Below are 17,761 nucleotides of genomic sequence, written 5' to 3'. Positions count from 1 at the left end.
AGGTGCACACCCCGCCGACAGTACAGTTCTCCTACCCAAGAACTGCCAAACTCTACCATAGGGGCAGTGGCCTGGTGAACACATGACTGTAATGTAGAGAAACCCTGGTGACCAGAAGGGCCTGTGCACTGAAAACGGACCTGACACGAATATGTCCACACAATCAAAGAGAAGCACACACAGCCATATTCTCCGCTCTGTGGGGACACCCCAGAAGAAGAAAAAGAATTCGCCAGCAAACCTTAGCAAATTTAAATACTGTGGAGAGAACAAAAGCTCTAAAATGGCAATGTCACGAAGAAACAGTATTGCGGAAGATATGGAAGATGATGAAGTCTCCCTTTCGGCATCTGAAGACTCAACCGCAGGACATGGCAAAACCGACCAGCTCCTTACCTACGCAGCTATGACAGACATTGCCGCTGATATCAAAAGCTCCTTTGCTGCAGCAATCACAGATATTAAAACCGAGCTAATGAGACTATCTGAGCAAATGGCAATCACGGATAGAGCTGGGAAACGGAGGGACAGGGCACTGATCAGGCTGGACGACATCACTAACTCGCACTCCCAACATTTGATCGCTATGAACAGGCAGATAGAAGACCTGGACAATCGAGGCAGGCGAAACAATATCAGAGTCAGAGGAGTGCCCGAATCGGTACCCCCAGATCAGATCAGACCAGCCCTAACTGCCATCTTTAACACTCTCATCGAACGGCCGGAGCAATCGCCCATTGAATTTGACAGGGCGCATAGGGCTCTCAGACCCAGAGCGCAAGATGGATTACCCCCGAGGGACATCATCTGTTGCCTATCGAACTTCAGCCTGAAGGAAGACATCCTCCACAAAGCACGGATGAAGGAAAGGATAGTGCATGAAGAAGCTGAGATCCAACTTTTTCAAGACCTGTCGCCCATTACACTTAAAAATAGAAGAGCGTTACGCCCGCTTCTAGAAGTACTGAAGCAAAAAGGAATCAACTACAGATGGAAGTTCCCGTTCGCACTACAAGCAAACTTTCTGGGGAAACAGCATATGCTAAAAGTACCTGACGACCTCCAAAAATTCTGCGAGGAGCTACAGATTCCACCGGTGGAACTCCCGGAGTGGTATGCAGAATTTCTCGTGCCACTGGCGATCAACAACCCGCAATTCTCAGCAGGTCCCACCCAGGCACAATCGCCTTATCAGCTAGGCAAGCACCGCAGAAGCGCTGACAGACACAATTTAGAGTCCCCAGCCTCCTCCAAAAGTGCTAGAAGCCCGAGAGGGAGAGAATCAAGAGGCTACTGAAATGACCGAACCTTCTACAACATAATTCCTGTCCTGATGCAAGTTTCTACCAGCTTTCTAGTACGGCACCATGAACTGGAACAACCCACCTTGTTTTGTTTTGTTTATGGAAAACTCACCCACTATTCGGTTGTCACTATCCTGTTGCAATAGAGCGACACACAACTCTAAAAGCTGAAGGCTCCCCCTTTTCACCTCCCCCTCCCCTAACATGGTTAGACTTCAGTTCTCTGCGGAGAGACTATAACATTCTGCAGCAACAACGTTGACTATTATTCTGTTATGCTTTAATTTTTGTCTTTTATTTAGGCTCTGAGAACGGCAAAATGTTAAGCACCTAAATATCGCTATTGGTATGTGAGATGCTCCCCTACATCTCCAGAGATGGTGTATCTTTCCTGACTGCAGAACAGTGAGTTACATTGCATGAACCATTGCTGTATATTCCCCCCCCACCATAACGTGGGGGATAGTATACCCTTGCAACTAGCAGCAGAAAGCATTAACAGGTTGACCCTGTGGACACTATTTAGTCCATCTGGACTAGGCCTCCACCCGCATAGTCAGGGCTAACAACCGAGGGACTAGGCTACCCCTAGAATACACGGAGATGCCTGAAACTAGTAATGTAATCCGGAAGAGTTGAAAGTTGAGCACTTTCTCACTTAGGCTTTGGGTTAAAATATGACGGAGTCTTGTTTTTGCTTGAAAATTTTTTTCCCTTTTTTTTTTTTTTTTTTTTTTTGTGTGTGGTGGGTTTTCCTTTTTCTCTGAAAGTTCTCGTTCTACAGCTTGGTGCCTAGGCCTTAGCTTCTTTTGAATGGTTTATAAAGTGTTTATATTGTTAACCTCTCTAGCAAACCGATTAATGATAACTTGTCCATCTTCCTCCTCCCCCATCACTCAAATACACTATAGCCTACTATAGATGCTACTAACTGGTTTCAGATACCTTACTTACAGATGTCCTCTTGTTGAGGATTAGACATAATGCACTAAACCGGACCCCACCTCTGGTCACCTACATCGCTGCCACAGAGCAGTCAAAGGAAACAGTCACAGTTTGACTGCTTGTTGGTCACCTCCCACTAACCCCCAAAGGGAAAATACCAACGCATACGCATATTGGTTGAATCCCAAACAGACCCACCACCGACTAGTGGCTGGTGGGTACTTTTTCTTCATATACCTTACATTCTTAAGTCTTTCATTCCCTTTTCTCCTCTTACCTTACCCCCCCACCCCCTTTTCCCACTCCCCCTCCGTACCCCACGCACATACGCGTTCTCCTCTTCTAACCCACAGCACCCTACCCTACCACGCTATACCACCTACAACTCCTGTGACATTCATTCACGGAAGTAGCTTTTTCAGACCCCTTCCATCCTAGCCCAACGGTCAAGATGGCATATGCTTTTCTAGGGAAAAAGCCAACTCTTGTCTCACATAATGTGAATGGCCTGAATATTCCTGAGAAACGGTCTAGATTGTTAAGAGAACTTAAAAAAGTGCGTCCCTCTGTGGTATTTCTACAAGAAACCCATTTCAAGGACAAAAATATTCCTAAGCTCACTGACAACATATACACCAAAGCTTATCACTCAACCAATCCCCTTGCCAAAACGAAAGGAGTGTCCATCCTACTGAACAAAGACGCACCCTTTGAACTAAAACACCAACTTATTGACCCTGAGGGACGATATTTGTTCCTGAAGGGCACCTGGGAGGGATCCCCTATAACACTTGCTAATGTGTACTTCCCGAACACCTCCCATGTGCCATTCTGTGGCAAAATAATCGAAGAACTTAAATGGTTTGCGGAGGGTTGTGTTCTTCTGGGTGGGGATTTCAACGTACCTCTTTCACCCCTGAAGGACACCTCTTCTGGACACACCCATGTCAGTTACAGGCTCCTTAAACGAATGAAAACACTACTGCAGTCATTGACTCTGGTGGATGCGTGGAGATCCATGCACCCATCGGAGAAGGACTTCACCTTTTACTCCGCACCTCACAAACGATACTCCAGAATTGACATGATCTTTGTCTCACAAAGAGACTTGGGTAACTTACTTGCAGCTGAGATTGGCATTATTGCTCTTTCTGACCACGCACCCACGGCTATCTCAGTTGAACTGGGTGCACACCGCAAACCCGCATTTAATTGGAGACTTAACCCTACACTCCTTACTGACCAAATAGTGAGAGATGACATTCAAAACACAATTAATACATACTTTCGCAATAACATTGACGCTGATACAAACCCACTAAACAATTGGGAAGCCCACAAGTCAGTGGTGAGGGGTGAACTGATAAAATGGGGCGCCAGGAAGAAAAGGGAGAGAGAGGGTGAAATTACAAAACTATCCCAACAAATTTCTAACTTGGAACTACAACATAAACAATCCCAATCTCGCCGGGTAGAAGAGCAATTGACTGAACGCAGAAAAGCACTACGCCTCCTGCTGGATCTCAAAATCAAAAGATCACTCTTTTTCAGGAAAAATATTTTTTATGAACATGGGGACAAAAGTGGGAAACAACTAGCTAAGGCCCTGAAGGAAGCAACATTATCTAGTCATATCCATGCTATAAAGGACAAAAAGGGGACACTGCAATACAAATCTAAAGAAATGGCAGACCTGTTCCACGATTACTATGCTAAATTATACAACCTACCGGCCCAACACAAACCGTCCCACATAACTCAGACAAAACAAGAAGCAATTAAAGACTTCCTGGAAAACAGTAACTTGCCTTCTCTGGCAAGTGACGAGGCAAACAAATTGGATGACCCTATAGCTATCTCAGAGATCTCAGACGCAATATTTGATCTAAAAACAGGTAAAAGCCCTGGACCGGATGGCTTCACGTCCCAATATTATAAGACTTACACAATTTCCCTTCTAAAACCTCTACAGGCGGCCTTTAACTTCCTAGCAAAACACAGAAACAACTCCAACTCATTTTTAATGGCACACATAGCTGTTATCCCGAAACCTAACAAAGACCACTCCGACTGCGCAAATTTTAGGCCCATATCACTCCTAAATGTTGATCTCAAGATCTTGGCCAAGATACTTGCCAATAGATTGAAACCCCTCTTGGCAAAGATCGTAGGCCCTGAGCAGGTAGGATTCATGCCAGGTAGGGAAGCCCGTGACAATACCACTAAGGCACTGAATCTTATCCACTTTGCTCAAACCTCCAAAACAGCCGGCATCCTGCTCTCCACTGATGCAGAGAAGGCTTTCGATAGGGTCTCCTGGGACTACATGATGGACACTTGTGCCCACATTGGATTAAAAGAGAACATGCTATCGTGGATCTCAGCCCTCTATCGAAATCCCCAGGCCCAAATTAAAGTAAATAACATACTCTCAGACCCCATCTCGATCCACAATGGAACACGCCAAGGATGCCCCCTATCACCACTTCTCTTTATTATCACTTTGGAACCCCTAATAAGAACAATCAACCTACACAGAGATATCCAGGGCTTCGTAGTAAACCATAGAGAATACAAAATAGCCGCATATGCGGATGACCTTTTACTCTTCATCACCAACCCACATATATCTTTACCAAATCTTCAAAAAGTGTTTCAAATCTTCGGGTTCATTTCCAATTTTAAAGTGAATCAGTCGAAATCTGAAGCACTCAACCTTACATTACCACCTGATCAATTTAAGAGACTGAAAGACAACTACCCTTATAAATGGGAACAGACCACACTCAAATACCTGGGAATAAACTTAACTAACAGCCTTGACACTCTATACCACTACAACTTTAAACCTTTATTATCCACAATAACTAAAGACCTGCTGAGATGGAAACCAAAGAAATTCTCATAGTTTGGCAGAGCGTCCATCTTGAAGATGACGATACTGCCGAGACTATTGTACCTATTTAATGCTCTACCCATAAAAATTCCGGAAACCTTTTTTAGCACTCTCCTTAAAGCACAGAGGGCCTTCCTTTGGGCAGATAGAAAACCCAGAATCAGTTTCACTCTACTAACGCTTCCCAAAAGTGAAGGAGGCATGGGTCTTCCTGACTTCAAAAAATATTTTCAGGCTGCACACATCACCAGACTCATAGATTGGCACTGTCATGGCCCAAACAAAGACTGGGTCCAACTAGAAAGCAATCTAACCCTACATAAAACACTTTACTATCCATGGTCTATACACTCCAAGAAGGAAAAACAGATAGGACACCCACTGATTGAAAACACAATCAATATCTGGCACAAAGTAGCGAGTCTTTACAAGATCGCATCCGTCCCGGGTCCGCTGACACCGCTCACCAATAATCCTGCTTTCCCACCGGGTATGCACCATAAACTACCACATGATCTCCTCATTCACCACTGTATAGCAAAATCGAAAATCAAAACATTTGAAGCTCTTAGCTCCGAGGTGGGTGAGGCATTTCCTGGTCTGTGGTTTTACATACAATTACGGGACTTTGTGGTGAACAGTAAGCACAAATCTAAATTTAGCCTCCCGTTGACACAGCTGGAATCTATATGCTTAAAAAGATCACCGGTAGCACACACCACGTCCCTTGCATACTCATGGCTAATAAGTACGCCACACGTAGATAATAATAACCACAAGAAGAAGTGGGAACTTGACCTTAAACTGAAAATTTCTGAAAAGCAATGGGAAAAGGTGTGTATTTTGACACATAAATGCTCATTAAGCTCCAAATATCAAGAGATTTCCTATAAGGTCCTCACCCAGTGGTATTTGACACCGCAAAAGACCGGGAGATGGTCTCATCCAGCCTCGGATGATTGCTGGAGATGTAAAACTTGTGTAGGCTCCTTTATACATATCTGGTGGGAATGCCCTCTCATCCGCACCTACTGGGACGAAATTAGGACCTGGATAAAACATATAACAGAAACTAATCTCGAGCTAGACGCAGCAGCGTGCCTGATTAATCTTGTCCCAATTACCTTGAGTCGCTACAAAAAATCACTCTCTCGACATTTACTTGTGGCTGCTAAAACACTCATACCCATCTATTGGAAAACCCCCAAAGTCCCAAGAGTTAGGGACTGGTTAAATAGAGTGCAATATATTTATAAAATGGAGGAAATAGTGGCAATGAAAAAAGAGAATAGCACTTCCTTTAACAAAACTTGGCAACCTTGGCTGGCTTTTACCCTCTCTTCAGACTACCAATCACTTATGAGCTGAACTTCCCTTCCCCATTATTCTCAGAAGAACAGGAAATAGAAAGGAGAAACAGAATGATTGAGCTATACATGCCTCTATTAGATGTACACTTACCTTAAGGAATCGAATCCCAGTGCGATGGTGCCCCTCCCCTCCCCCCCCTCGACTTCCATCCCCCTTTTACCTTGTACCCTCTTTCACCCTCCTTCTAATACACAATTTACCCAGTGGTATCTTTAGTTTTCACTTTAGCTATTGGATAATACTTTATCTTTTGTTCTAACTGTGTTATTTGGTTACAACACAAACGCTATCTATCTGTATCAATGTATGTATACATACCACTGTTGACGACATTTATAATTTTATGTTAATTGTAAACCTGACTATATTCTCAATAAAACCTTTGATTGTGAAAAAAAAAAAAAAAAAAATACTTTCACAACTTATGTTCGATCACCAAGAAAGCACAAGTTATTACTAGGACTAAAGAAAGGAAAGGAGACGTATCAGCGAGTAAAGGAATAGTGCACAAAGTCATAGAACTAACTAAAATGTAGTACTACTTATCAATAGAGAAACACTGGTTAAAAAAAAAGAGTATTTTCTTACGCTCCTGGAACACTAGGGTATTGGGAGACTCAGGGGAAAAAAGCTGCCGTATTGTCAATGGCTAAAATTTATGGGGCCACAATTTTTTGTTTACAGGAGACACATCTCACTAAGGTGTCCATCCCTCAACAGGGATGGGGAGAGTTTGCTCAGCAGTTCCATTCGACTCATACCTCTTTTTCTAGAGGAGTGAGTATCCTTATTAGATCAGGGATTACGTTTAATTGTATTCAAAGTAAGATCGATGACCAGGGGCAGTATATTTTCTTACATTGTAAGATAGAAAATAGAATATTTTTATTGGCCAATATGTATATTCCTCCCTCCTTTGACACAGAGATCCTCTTCGATTTAGTGGAGTTTGTGCTGGACAAGCCGGGACTTCCTGTTTTGGTAGTGAGAGATTTGAATGTGGTTATTGATCAGTCACTAGATAGGCTTCCACAGGGGAGTCAACGGAGAGGGATATTGGAAGGTCGATTACCCCGGTTTATGGGTGAGATGGGTCTGAAAGACACTTGACGATTAAGAAATTTGAGATCTCGGAGCAATTCTTGCTTTTCCAGTACACACTCTACAATATCGAGGATCAATATGATGCTTGGTAATGATGAGGTGAGCCCTATGATAAATAACCATAGCTATATGCCAAGAGGACTTTCGGACCACTCACCATTAATAGCCTCATTGGAGGTCAGGCAAGAAGTAACTATCAGGAATGGAGAATTAGTCCTGCCTGGTTGGAACTCATGGGTGAACCTCAGGAGGTACTAATGGCCTTAAAAGAATGTATAGATTTGAATACTGGCTCAGCCCCCCAGGGGGTAGTGTGGGATACAATCAAGGCCTTCCTCCGTGGACTATTGATCCAGTAAATTAAAAAAATTAAAAAACACTCAAAGGAAGGGGAGGAATTGGCAGCAGGTAAAGTAGCATTTTTAGAAGAAAAATATATAAGCGATCCGACACCTGGAAACCTTAGAGCTTGGACAGAGGCACAACATAATTATCATTTAATAGTACTAGGCAAAGTTGAGAACAAACACATTTTCCAAATCAATTATGCAAAAAAGGCCACGCTTATGGAATAGGCCACAATCGAACAGTGATATATATGAATATTTATGTACCCCCAGACCCTTTTTCTCTTAATAGTTTGTTATTAATTTCGCAAAATATAGAAATTTAATTATTTTTATGAGGTTGCTGCCTCCCTGAAAACCACAGGCTGCATTAGACAACCTGGGTTTGAAAATTGAATAATTGTTGTGGGCTGCTGGCGCTACCTCAGGCTGATGTTAAATCCGAACCTGCCTTGACCATTTATTATCCCTAAAGACTATATATATAATGAACCCGTGTTTAATATTGTATCCCAACTATTGTGATTATACCAAAAGGGTTTTTTCTTATATCCTTAATCCAACCAAATGTGACTATACACCACTTATGTTAATTACCATAGATAAACTCACTGGGTTCATCACTTATTTCAACAAAGAGCTGAAAACAAAAAACCATAACCAGAACACAAAAAATCAAAGAGAACCAAGTAATATTCAAACTATTCTGTGATAGTGAAAAAAATCCCCATATATGGGAAGTATAACACCTATACCTCCACTGCACATGCACAATCCTTGTGCTAATTGTTATTTATACTGTAATGACCCCCAAACCTTAATAACTAGATTTGTGTGTAACACCAAAAGAAATCATAGAGAATGCAACCTTATTCAAAAAGGGAAAAAACTGAATTCTAAACAAAAATACAAAAAATGTGTAAAAATAAATGTGAATAGAAACATGTAAAAAATCATATATATATGTATATATAGTCCAAACACGGGTTCAATATATATATATATATAGTCTTTAGGGATAATAAATGGTCAAGGCAGGTTCGGATTTAACATCAGCCTGAGGTAGCGCCAGCAGCCCACAACAATTATTCAAATTACATTTTCCAAATCAAATTGCTTTTGGGGAAGGGGAAAGTGTAGGTAGGATGTTGGCTCATTTAGTTAGAACAAATTCACCATCATCGGTTGTACCAATGATCACTATCAGTGAGGGTAGGACAACCTCACCGGAGATAGTAGACAGATTTAAAACCTACTACGAGGATCTTTATAGGTCCAATCAGGAGGAAAATGTGGAAGAAATGAATACATTTTTTCATAATCTGGCGGTCCCCTGCCTCTCGGAGGAGGACAGGGCTGCTCTTGACAGCCCTGTCACCCTTGAAGAGCTACAGTGAACCATACGGGAAATGGCGGGTCTGAAGTCCCTGGAACCGGATGGTCTCCCCATCGAAATTTACCGTCATTATGGTGAGGTGCTCCTTCCTGAACTGCTGAAGGTGTTTAACGCTTCGGTGGTGAAGGGAGGGCTCCCCCCATCTATGATGGAGTCTACTATAGTAGTTATTCCTAAGGAAAATGAATGAATTGAAGTATCTTTGGAGAACTCAGAGAATACCAGATTGGACCGAATTTTGTCAACTGGGTGAAGTTATTATATGGGTCTCCTGGGGTGAGGGTAAAAGTGAATAATGAACACTCTGCCAGGTTTCAATTGCTGAGGGGGACAAGACAGGGGTGCCCTTTGTCCCCCATCCTCTTCGCCCTCCCTATCGAGCCTTTGGCTTTGTCACTCAGATCTTCTCCAGAGACAAAAGGATTCAAACGAGTAGAGGAAGAAGAAAAGTAATATTATTTGCGGACGATCTCCTCTTATTGCCTGGACATTTCTCAGGACTGAGGATTAATTGGGAGAAATCTACTTTGTTGCCCATCGATCCATTAAATACATCTTTGCCTCAAGTGGCAGACTGACTACAAATAGTTAATCAAATAAAATATCTGGGTATAAATATTTCTAGAGATCCTAAACAATTTATTGCCAATAACCTCGTTCCATTGTTAAACAGATTTAAAGCTAAAAGTAAAATTTGGAAAAAAACTCCCACTATCAGCGGCAGGTCGTTGTAGTTTAATAAAAAATGATACTCCTGCCACAATTTCTTTACCTTCTACACAACTCTCCAATATGGATTTACAAAATATGGTTTCATAAGGTAGATAGTATACTGAGGGAACTAATTTGGAGGGGAGGGCCATCGCGTATTAGCCTTGGTACTCTGCAACTTCCAAATAATGAGGGAGGGGTAGCCCTTCCACATTTTTTTAGCTACTTCCTGGCGGCTCAGCTACAACATATGGGGGGAGTGAAGGGCAAGACAGGAAGACTCTCTCTAGTAAATTGACGTATAAATCTTTGACTGAAGTATTGGAGGCAGGAATATTTTTAGGGGGTCCCTACCCTGGAGTTGATGGCAAGAGTCTGGGAAGTGACAAAAAAAATGTGGGGTTATAGAGGATTTTCCGAGTACTCCCCTTTATGGGATAATAACAAGCTGGGTGAGGTGCAGAAACTGGGTCCAATTATAGAATGGGAAAGATGAGGTTTAAAGTTTCTCTCACAGATTTTTCATGAGGGAAAGTTGAGATCTTCAGGACCTGAGAGATCAATTTGCACTCCCTAAGAAATCATTCTTCAGGTATTTACAGGTGAGACATGCTTTGACAGAACAGTTTAAAGGGAGGGTGATAGAATGGAGCACTATACCTGTACTACAGAAGATCATTATGGATAATACAAGGAAGGGTTTAATATCTAAAATATATTCAAGTATACACAAAGGAAGCCGGGAAGGGCTGCAAATAAGGCCCCATAGGAAGAAATGGAATAAAGATATTGGAGACATATCGGAATCGCAATGGGAAAGGATTCTTGAATTAGCTCCATGGGTATCACTCTCCCCATCCCAGAAGATGTCACACTTTTTTTTTTTCTTGTACGGGGTTTATTATACGCCCAAAAAACTTTTTTGGCTTGGTTGGAGGAAAGATGACACTTGCCCAAGATGCAGAAGAATAGGGGGGATCTTATCCATATGTTTTGGAGATGTCCAAAACTATTCTGATATTGGAGGGAGGTGGTGGATACTATTGCCCGAGTGTTTAAAATCTGAATAGACATGGATCCCATACTTTGCGTACTGGGGTGGATAGAGGGAGAGGGTAAACCTAGAGATACCCAGCTAGCAATACTGAGATGCTTTTTCCAGGCTAGGATACTTATTGCCTAGAGGTGGCAGTCTTCCGCCCCCCCATCCTGCAGGGAATTAGAACAGAGTATGGATGCGGTAATTCTCAAGGAAAGGATGACATATATCAAACAAGGAAGCTTTAATAAATATGATAAGATCTGGAAGTCGTGGAATGAGAAATAGTAACTTGGAGGAATAACATAATGTGGGTGAGGCCAGATATTATAGGTGGGATCAAGGATAAGTATCTTGCTGAGGGATGAATGTAGTGGTGAGTGATGGAGGTATTCTAAGTATGAAGGTGTAGTGTGTGAGCTTAGTAGAGTAGGTGCGAGTAAGTGAAAGATCAATACAGCTGCTTATGAAGGGGGAGTTTAGAAGCTCCCTCTACTATTTTACTTGAAGAATGTAAAATGTATGTGAATTGTGTATGTTTTGTAAATTTGAAAAAAAAATAAAGATATATAGTTTAAAAAAACCACACAGGCCAATCAGCAGGTCTCAGCTAATAAATCCCGCTGACAAAATTGCATTGTGTCCAACCACAGAATGGGTCAGTAGAGGGTGTGTGCATGCACGCTCTATATACGGAGGCAGGCCTGCAATGTTATATGCGTTGCTGAGCCTGCAGTTGCAGTGTGGTCAATCTGTGACCGAGCGGCAAGTAGTTAAATGGTAATTGACTGCTTTGACTTACAGCTAAAAATTTGCTGCAATCTGCTGTGGCTGTCCTTGGTTTTGCTGATAAAAAACTGACCTACCATTGCTCAATATTTATCAAGTGTATAAGTGTAAAACTGGTCAGTAGCAGCGCACCTTTATTGAGGGAGAATAGGATGAAATATTCTGAAAAAAAGGAGAACAGTCAGCTGTTTTACCACCAGAATTAGGAGACTGCAGATGACATGTTCCAGAAGCAGGACAATTTCAAATAGCAAGGCTAGTCTTACATCTAAGAACATAACTTGTGGCATCACTACACAAAATGAGGATATTGCATAGAATACATCCATGTAAAAGTGGCCAGCAGCAGGACAGTTTAAAAGGGGTTGATTACCTAATTAGCTAGCTATCACCCTTGCAGTACAGTTTCCTAACTGCTTGAATCTCTCCCTATGCAATTTTTCCATCTTTCCCTACAACAGCTTCCAATTAACTAACAATATAGCTGGTCTTTTCCTTCTACCCCTTTTATAATAAGATACTTTGCTTATCCAAAGCCCCCCCCCCCCCCCCCATTTACCCTTCTAAACATGCTGGCCATAGTTTAAAGCCATGCAGTGCATTACAAACCATGCCTCTTACTAAATACCTTGAACTGTCTACTTTCCAAAAAGGGTCAACTGGCGGATATTGGTACTGCCCTGGCATTTTCAGGCCTCAAGAAATGATATAGGGTAGCAGTAGCAGTATACATTTAGGCCTACATTTATGAAGAAAGATTATTTATTTGCAAAATCTTATAACAGAAACAAAAAAGGGTTGTTTTTGAATTTTTTGGTAATTTTTTTCATTTATTTTGCAAACAATAAAGAAACATGTGGTGATTAAAAACCATTCAAAAGAAAGCTTTATTTGTGTGAAAAAATTATAATAGTTTCGTTAGGGTACAGTGTTACATGGCCGCGCAATTTTTATTCAAAGTGTGACAGCGGTGAAAGCTGAAAATGGGCCTGGGCAGGAAGGACGTAAAAGTGTCTGGTATTGATGTGGATAAGCACAGTGAGCATCCACTTTTCTACAAGATCAATTGCAACTCCTTTAGTAAAACAACCCCACTGAGTTAATTTTCCTCATCTTCTTTTGTCGTACTAGAAAATCAAATGTATGTTCTTGTCCATTGTTTTTTTTGTTTTTTGTTTTGTCCATTGTTATTTTTAAACTTTGTTTAGATGCTTTACATTTTACAAATTTTAGGACATACATATATAATAGGCCAAGATGATGCTCTTGGCCCAGTATAGATGTATGTCCTAAAAAAAGTAAAATTGCAACGGCATGTTTACCTTTGAAGACTATTCTTTTTCTAATTAAGGGAAATGCTATAACACATATTGTATAGCAGTTGTGTGTGATTCTTTGTTGAAAAATTACTCTTAATTCATAGGCAGTTTTGAGAAATGTTTGTGTCAGGTACAAAATTTGACTTGTGGCCAAGTAAAGAATCCATTGGGAATGTTCATCCTTTTATTTCAGGCAATAATTTGTGTGTTCCTCATTGATGCATACCATTAAATAGCACTACAAGAACCCTTTCCAACTTACAAATTTTAGAATACATGATAAGGGTTATAAAATGCTTTGTCTGTGGCGATTGCAAGTTTAATGCCTTCATTAAATTGTTAATGAGAGTGCAAATGATATTTAATTTTCAAATGGATTACATTTTAATAATATACAATCTCCGGCTATTTGAACTTTAACTAATCCATGATTACAAAGGAATGGTTTGTAAAACAAGCAATTAGCTTTAAACTGAGATCAATCTGAATGTGCGGCTCCAAATGACAAAGTGATTTTTTTCCTTGTGCAACTGATATGTTGGCAACTTTGACAGCCAGAATAGGCTCTTGGTCACCATGAACTGAAACAGCAAAACATAAAGCAGTGGAATAATTCCCACATGGTTATATTACAATTCTCACTGTGCACAATAGTTTTGGCACACACATTAAAGTGTATTTTAAAGCAATTATTTTTTTAATTCACATATTTGGTACAAGCACAGACAAATAACTGTTGTGGAGCCAGAAATATAGTATGCTTCTATCTTTCTTTTTTACATGACAACGCAGCTCAAAATTTCAAAGCACATGTTGCCAGCCTTGACTACTTTGTTTCTGATGGATTACACGTCCCCCCTATGTCCACCCCTCCTCTACATAACCACCCCCTTGTGCACAAGAGCACATGACGTTAACAGCTCACAAGATTGCTGGCAAAATCAACAGATATTTTTTGTACATATTAAACAGATATAACATTGACTTTAACAAAGCATTAAATGTATTGTAAATTAATTAGATAAAAAATAATTTTACCAACAATTTAGGTAAACCTAGCATGTATCTAGGGAAGACATCACTGGAATACTTTATAAATGGATTTATGCAAAATATTATGTTTCCTCCCATTGCAAGTAGTGCTTATTATTTACTATTAGCTTATAAAGTGGTTCTAAAGTAAAAATGCATTCTATGCATATAAATAAAAAGCCTTCCAGTTACACTTACCTGAGTCCTATATCAATCCAGTGCTGTGCCCATCTGCAGGTTTTCTCTCCTCTCAACAGGCTCTCACAAGCTTGGTTGAGAGCAACTGAAGTCAGTCAAATCCTGTGAGGAGGGAGCAGGGGTGGGGCTGAGCCATGCTGTGTGTGTCCATGGATGCACGCACAGCCCAGCTCAGAAGCCTACTTATACATGTGCCTCCATAAGAAGTGGCTTCCTATGGTGGCACATGCAGGAGAGGCGTATCAGAGAGCGCCAGTGGGGAACCCCAGAAAAAGAGATGTTGGGCTACTCTGTGCAGTACCCTTGCACAGTCCATGTAAATATAACCTTTTCTATTGTAATGAAACAAAAAAGTCTTTGCAACCTATATGACCCCCCAGAAATAATAATTTACCACAGATTAGAAAGGTGCTTAAATCGGAAGGCTGCATTAATTTTCCTTCTTTTCAGTTTTTTTTTCTTAAATTTCTTCTGGTAACTATACAAATCACACAAGTAACCTGTTTCTTGGTAGCTACATTCACTCATCAGCAATTTTTATAGGGGGGGGGGGGGTACCATGGTCGTTATGCAGGGTGGGCTACAAATATGTCTGCATTTGTTCATCTCCATTAAATAGAGTGTTAGGGATAAAAAGTTTATAGAAAAAAGATTAGACTGCTTATGCTTTCTGTAAAGCTCACGGCAAATTACATAGACACTGTACTTTTGATCCACGGCATTTTTTGGTGCCTGCTAAAAATGTTCTTAGCCTGAAAAAAAAAAAAAGAAAGAAAACAAACCAAGCCGCAACATCTAGGGACTGGAAAATTGCAACATACGGTTCTTTTTTGTTATTGGGTTTGGTCTCCTAACACATGGAAGAATGTCAGCAAAATACAACAGGATGGATTTAGTCATACAAAATCTGGAGCATAGAAACCAATCAGCTTACAGGTTTTTTTTTTTGTCAAAGCTTTATTGAAAAAGCTGAAGTTAGAAGCTGATTGGTTACCATGCACAGCTGCACCAGATTTTGCACTCTCAAGCAGGGATGAGTCAGATGTTTGCGTTGAATGTATGTTCAACTCGAACATTGGATGTTCGCCGAAAGCCACAGAACACCATTAAAGTCTATGGGACACTAACGTGAAAAACTATGTCCCCTGAGGCAGGACTCGGGTCCCCAAATACTTTTTATGACAATAACTTGCATATAAGACTTTAGAATTAGCACTTTTGATTTTTCATGTTCGTGTCCCATAGACTTTAACGGTGTTCGCGTGTTTGTCCAAAATGCTTGCCTGTTCGCAAGTTCTGGTGCGAACCAAACCGTTGGGGGGGTTGGCTCATCCTTACTCTCAAGTTTTAACAAATCAACCTCAATGGGTTTCTTTCCTCACCATTGTAATTCAAGTACTGTATACCGGCTTTCCATTACAAGGAACCAACCCAAAATGAAAGATCAATGTAATAGCCAGATTAGGGATAATTCTCCCACATCCCACTGTTGGTTACTGTGTAGCTAGAGATTCCCAATGCATATATAGGGAAAATATGATGTTTAAAGTGGAAGTAAACTCCCCTATCATTTTCAGCCAAGGAAGCTGCCATCTTTGCCTCTGTTTAATCTTCAACTGCTATGGTGCTGCACATGTGATTCGTTATGACACCAGCCATTGGATGGTTTGATAGTTTGGCTGAGAGCACAGCCAATGTGCAGTTAGCATTCCCGGCATGCCTTTTTTTTTTAACTGTTTAAATCGATGGGTTTTACTTCCACTTTAATGGATGCCAAAAGTAGCAATTGGAGGGAGGATTTCCTGAGGAATTTCACATTGAAGAACTGTAATGGTGGCCACATGTGATTTACTAAAGAAGTTTAGATTCTTCATTTAACAATTGTGAGAATATTTACTGCAATTATCCAATTATGTGAAAATCGAATTCCAGTTCACTTTGAATACCCAGTCATATTCAGATGCTATTCATGACTGGATAACTGAAAATAATAATTACACATTTTTTTTCTCGTAAATCAGCCAAATTAACTGTTGTATTGGTTGAAATTATAATCAAAATGAATCACTTGTTTGCAGTCATTTTTAGCAAAACATTTGGATTCCTTGCCTTCCTCCCCCTCCTCTATAAGAAACTTTAAATGGCTGTGCTTGTATGATTCTTTAGAGCAGAAGCAGTACTAATACACAAAGCTTTAGCAAATGTTGTTTAACACAACTAACTTACAGTTCACCTTTTCCAGAAATGAGCCTATGCAGTCATAGGACCCCAGTAGGCAGTAGAAAGCTGTGAAGCTTTGTACAATTTTTACTCATTTTATTGCCATACCTGTAGGTCATTTAGATTCCTGTGGCAGCCTGGCAGAAAACCTTTCAGCTCGCAACCCCTACATATTGCCTTGCTGTTAGAATGTGAGAATCATTGTTTTTTTGCTCCTGTAATACTAGGAGTGAGCATCCAATGGTTTTCATGTCCTATCAGCTAGGCAGGATGTGAGAATTGCTAACTTGGAGTTTGGCCAGGCTTCCAGGGAGGTCCAAATGGCCTGCAGGTATGATGATAAAATGAATTAACATTTTACAAAGCTATAAAGTGTTTTTAATACCTGTTGGGGCCCCTTGACTGCATAGCTCTAAAACCACAGCTTATTTAATGTATTCAGTCTCTTCTGAAAACCAGTGTTTTTTTTTTTTTTAAAGTAATATAGTAAAGATACATATTTGTAAAAGCGTGCATTACTTACATTGTTAATGACTTCATGGTTTACTAATTCGGTCTGGGTATATTTATCTTGTTTGGAGACATTTACTGTTTGAGCAGCTTTCTGAAAAAATAATAATAAATAAATACATATATATATGTATATAAACGATATAAGGTCAGAAAGGATGTTGCATATATCAGTGTAGAACTGTCTGGGAATAACATTGCTGTATGTATACCACATGCTGGAAAGGCTCATCTCTTGTTTTCACATTATTAAAACACAAAAATAATAGATATCTCTTTTTAGCTTCACACTTCTGTTCTCACTTGACTATGCATTGCCAGCTGTTACACTTTATAGTACTGTGATGGAATTATGAAAGCAAAGAGTGACTATTTCCATTGCATATTTATTGCCCAGCATTTTCTCCACCTGTACCAATTCACAGTTTGTAACAGTCAGTGGTCTTCATCGAGAAAAAATGCGGCAAAACTGTTCTTTTGTGTTTATGCTACAACACATCTTTGAAGATCATTGCAAAATTTAAAAACAAAGCACAATGAAAGCTACACTTTACCTAAAGCTTTGACTTAATGGCCATGA

The 17,761-nt window shown here is 40.4% G+C and overlaps 1 protein-coding gene across 2 annotated transcripts in view; it reads right to left on the bottom strand.

The window, feature by feature from the left end:
• The window catches only part of CCSER1 (coiled-coil serine rich protein 1), a 1,276,606-nt gene that overhangs the window by 52,422 nt on the left and 1,206,423 nt on the right, over positions 1-17,761 (bottom strand). For both annotated transcript variants that reach the window (XM_077476557.1, XM_077476558.1), the window contains one exon: positions 17,195-17,275. In XM_077476557.1, coding sequence (XP_077332683.1) covers positions 17,195-17,275 — 81 coding nt within the window. The remainder of the gene's footprint in view (positions 1-17,194; positions 17,276-17,761) is intronic.

The sequence above is a fragment of the Lithobates pipiens genome, unplaced genomic scaffold (genome assembly GCF_037356315.1).
Source record: "Lithobates pipiens isolate NorthernLeopardFrog02 unplaced genomic scaffold, aLitPip1_a1.2 Scaffold_13, whole genome shotgun sequence".
NCBI classification, from domain to species: domain Eukaryota; kingdom Metazoa; phylum Chordata; class Amphibia; order Anura; family Ranidae; genus Lithobates; species Lithobates pipiens.
Note: the sequence above shows the minus strand (reverse complement) of the source record. Positions and strands in the feature narration are given on the sequence as shown.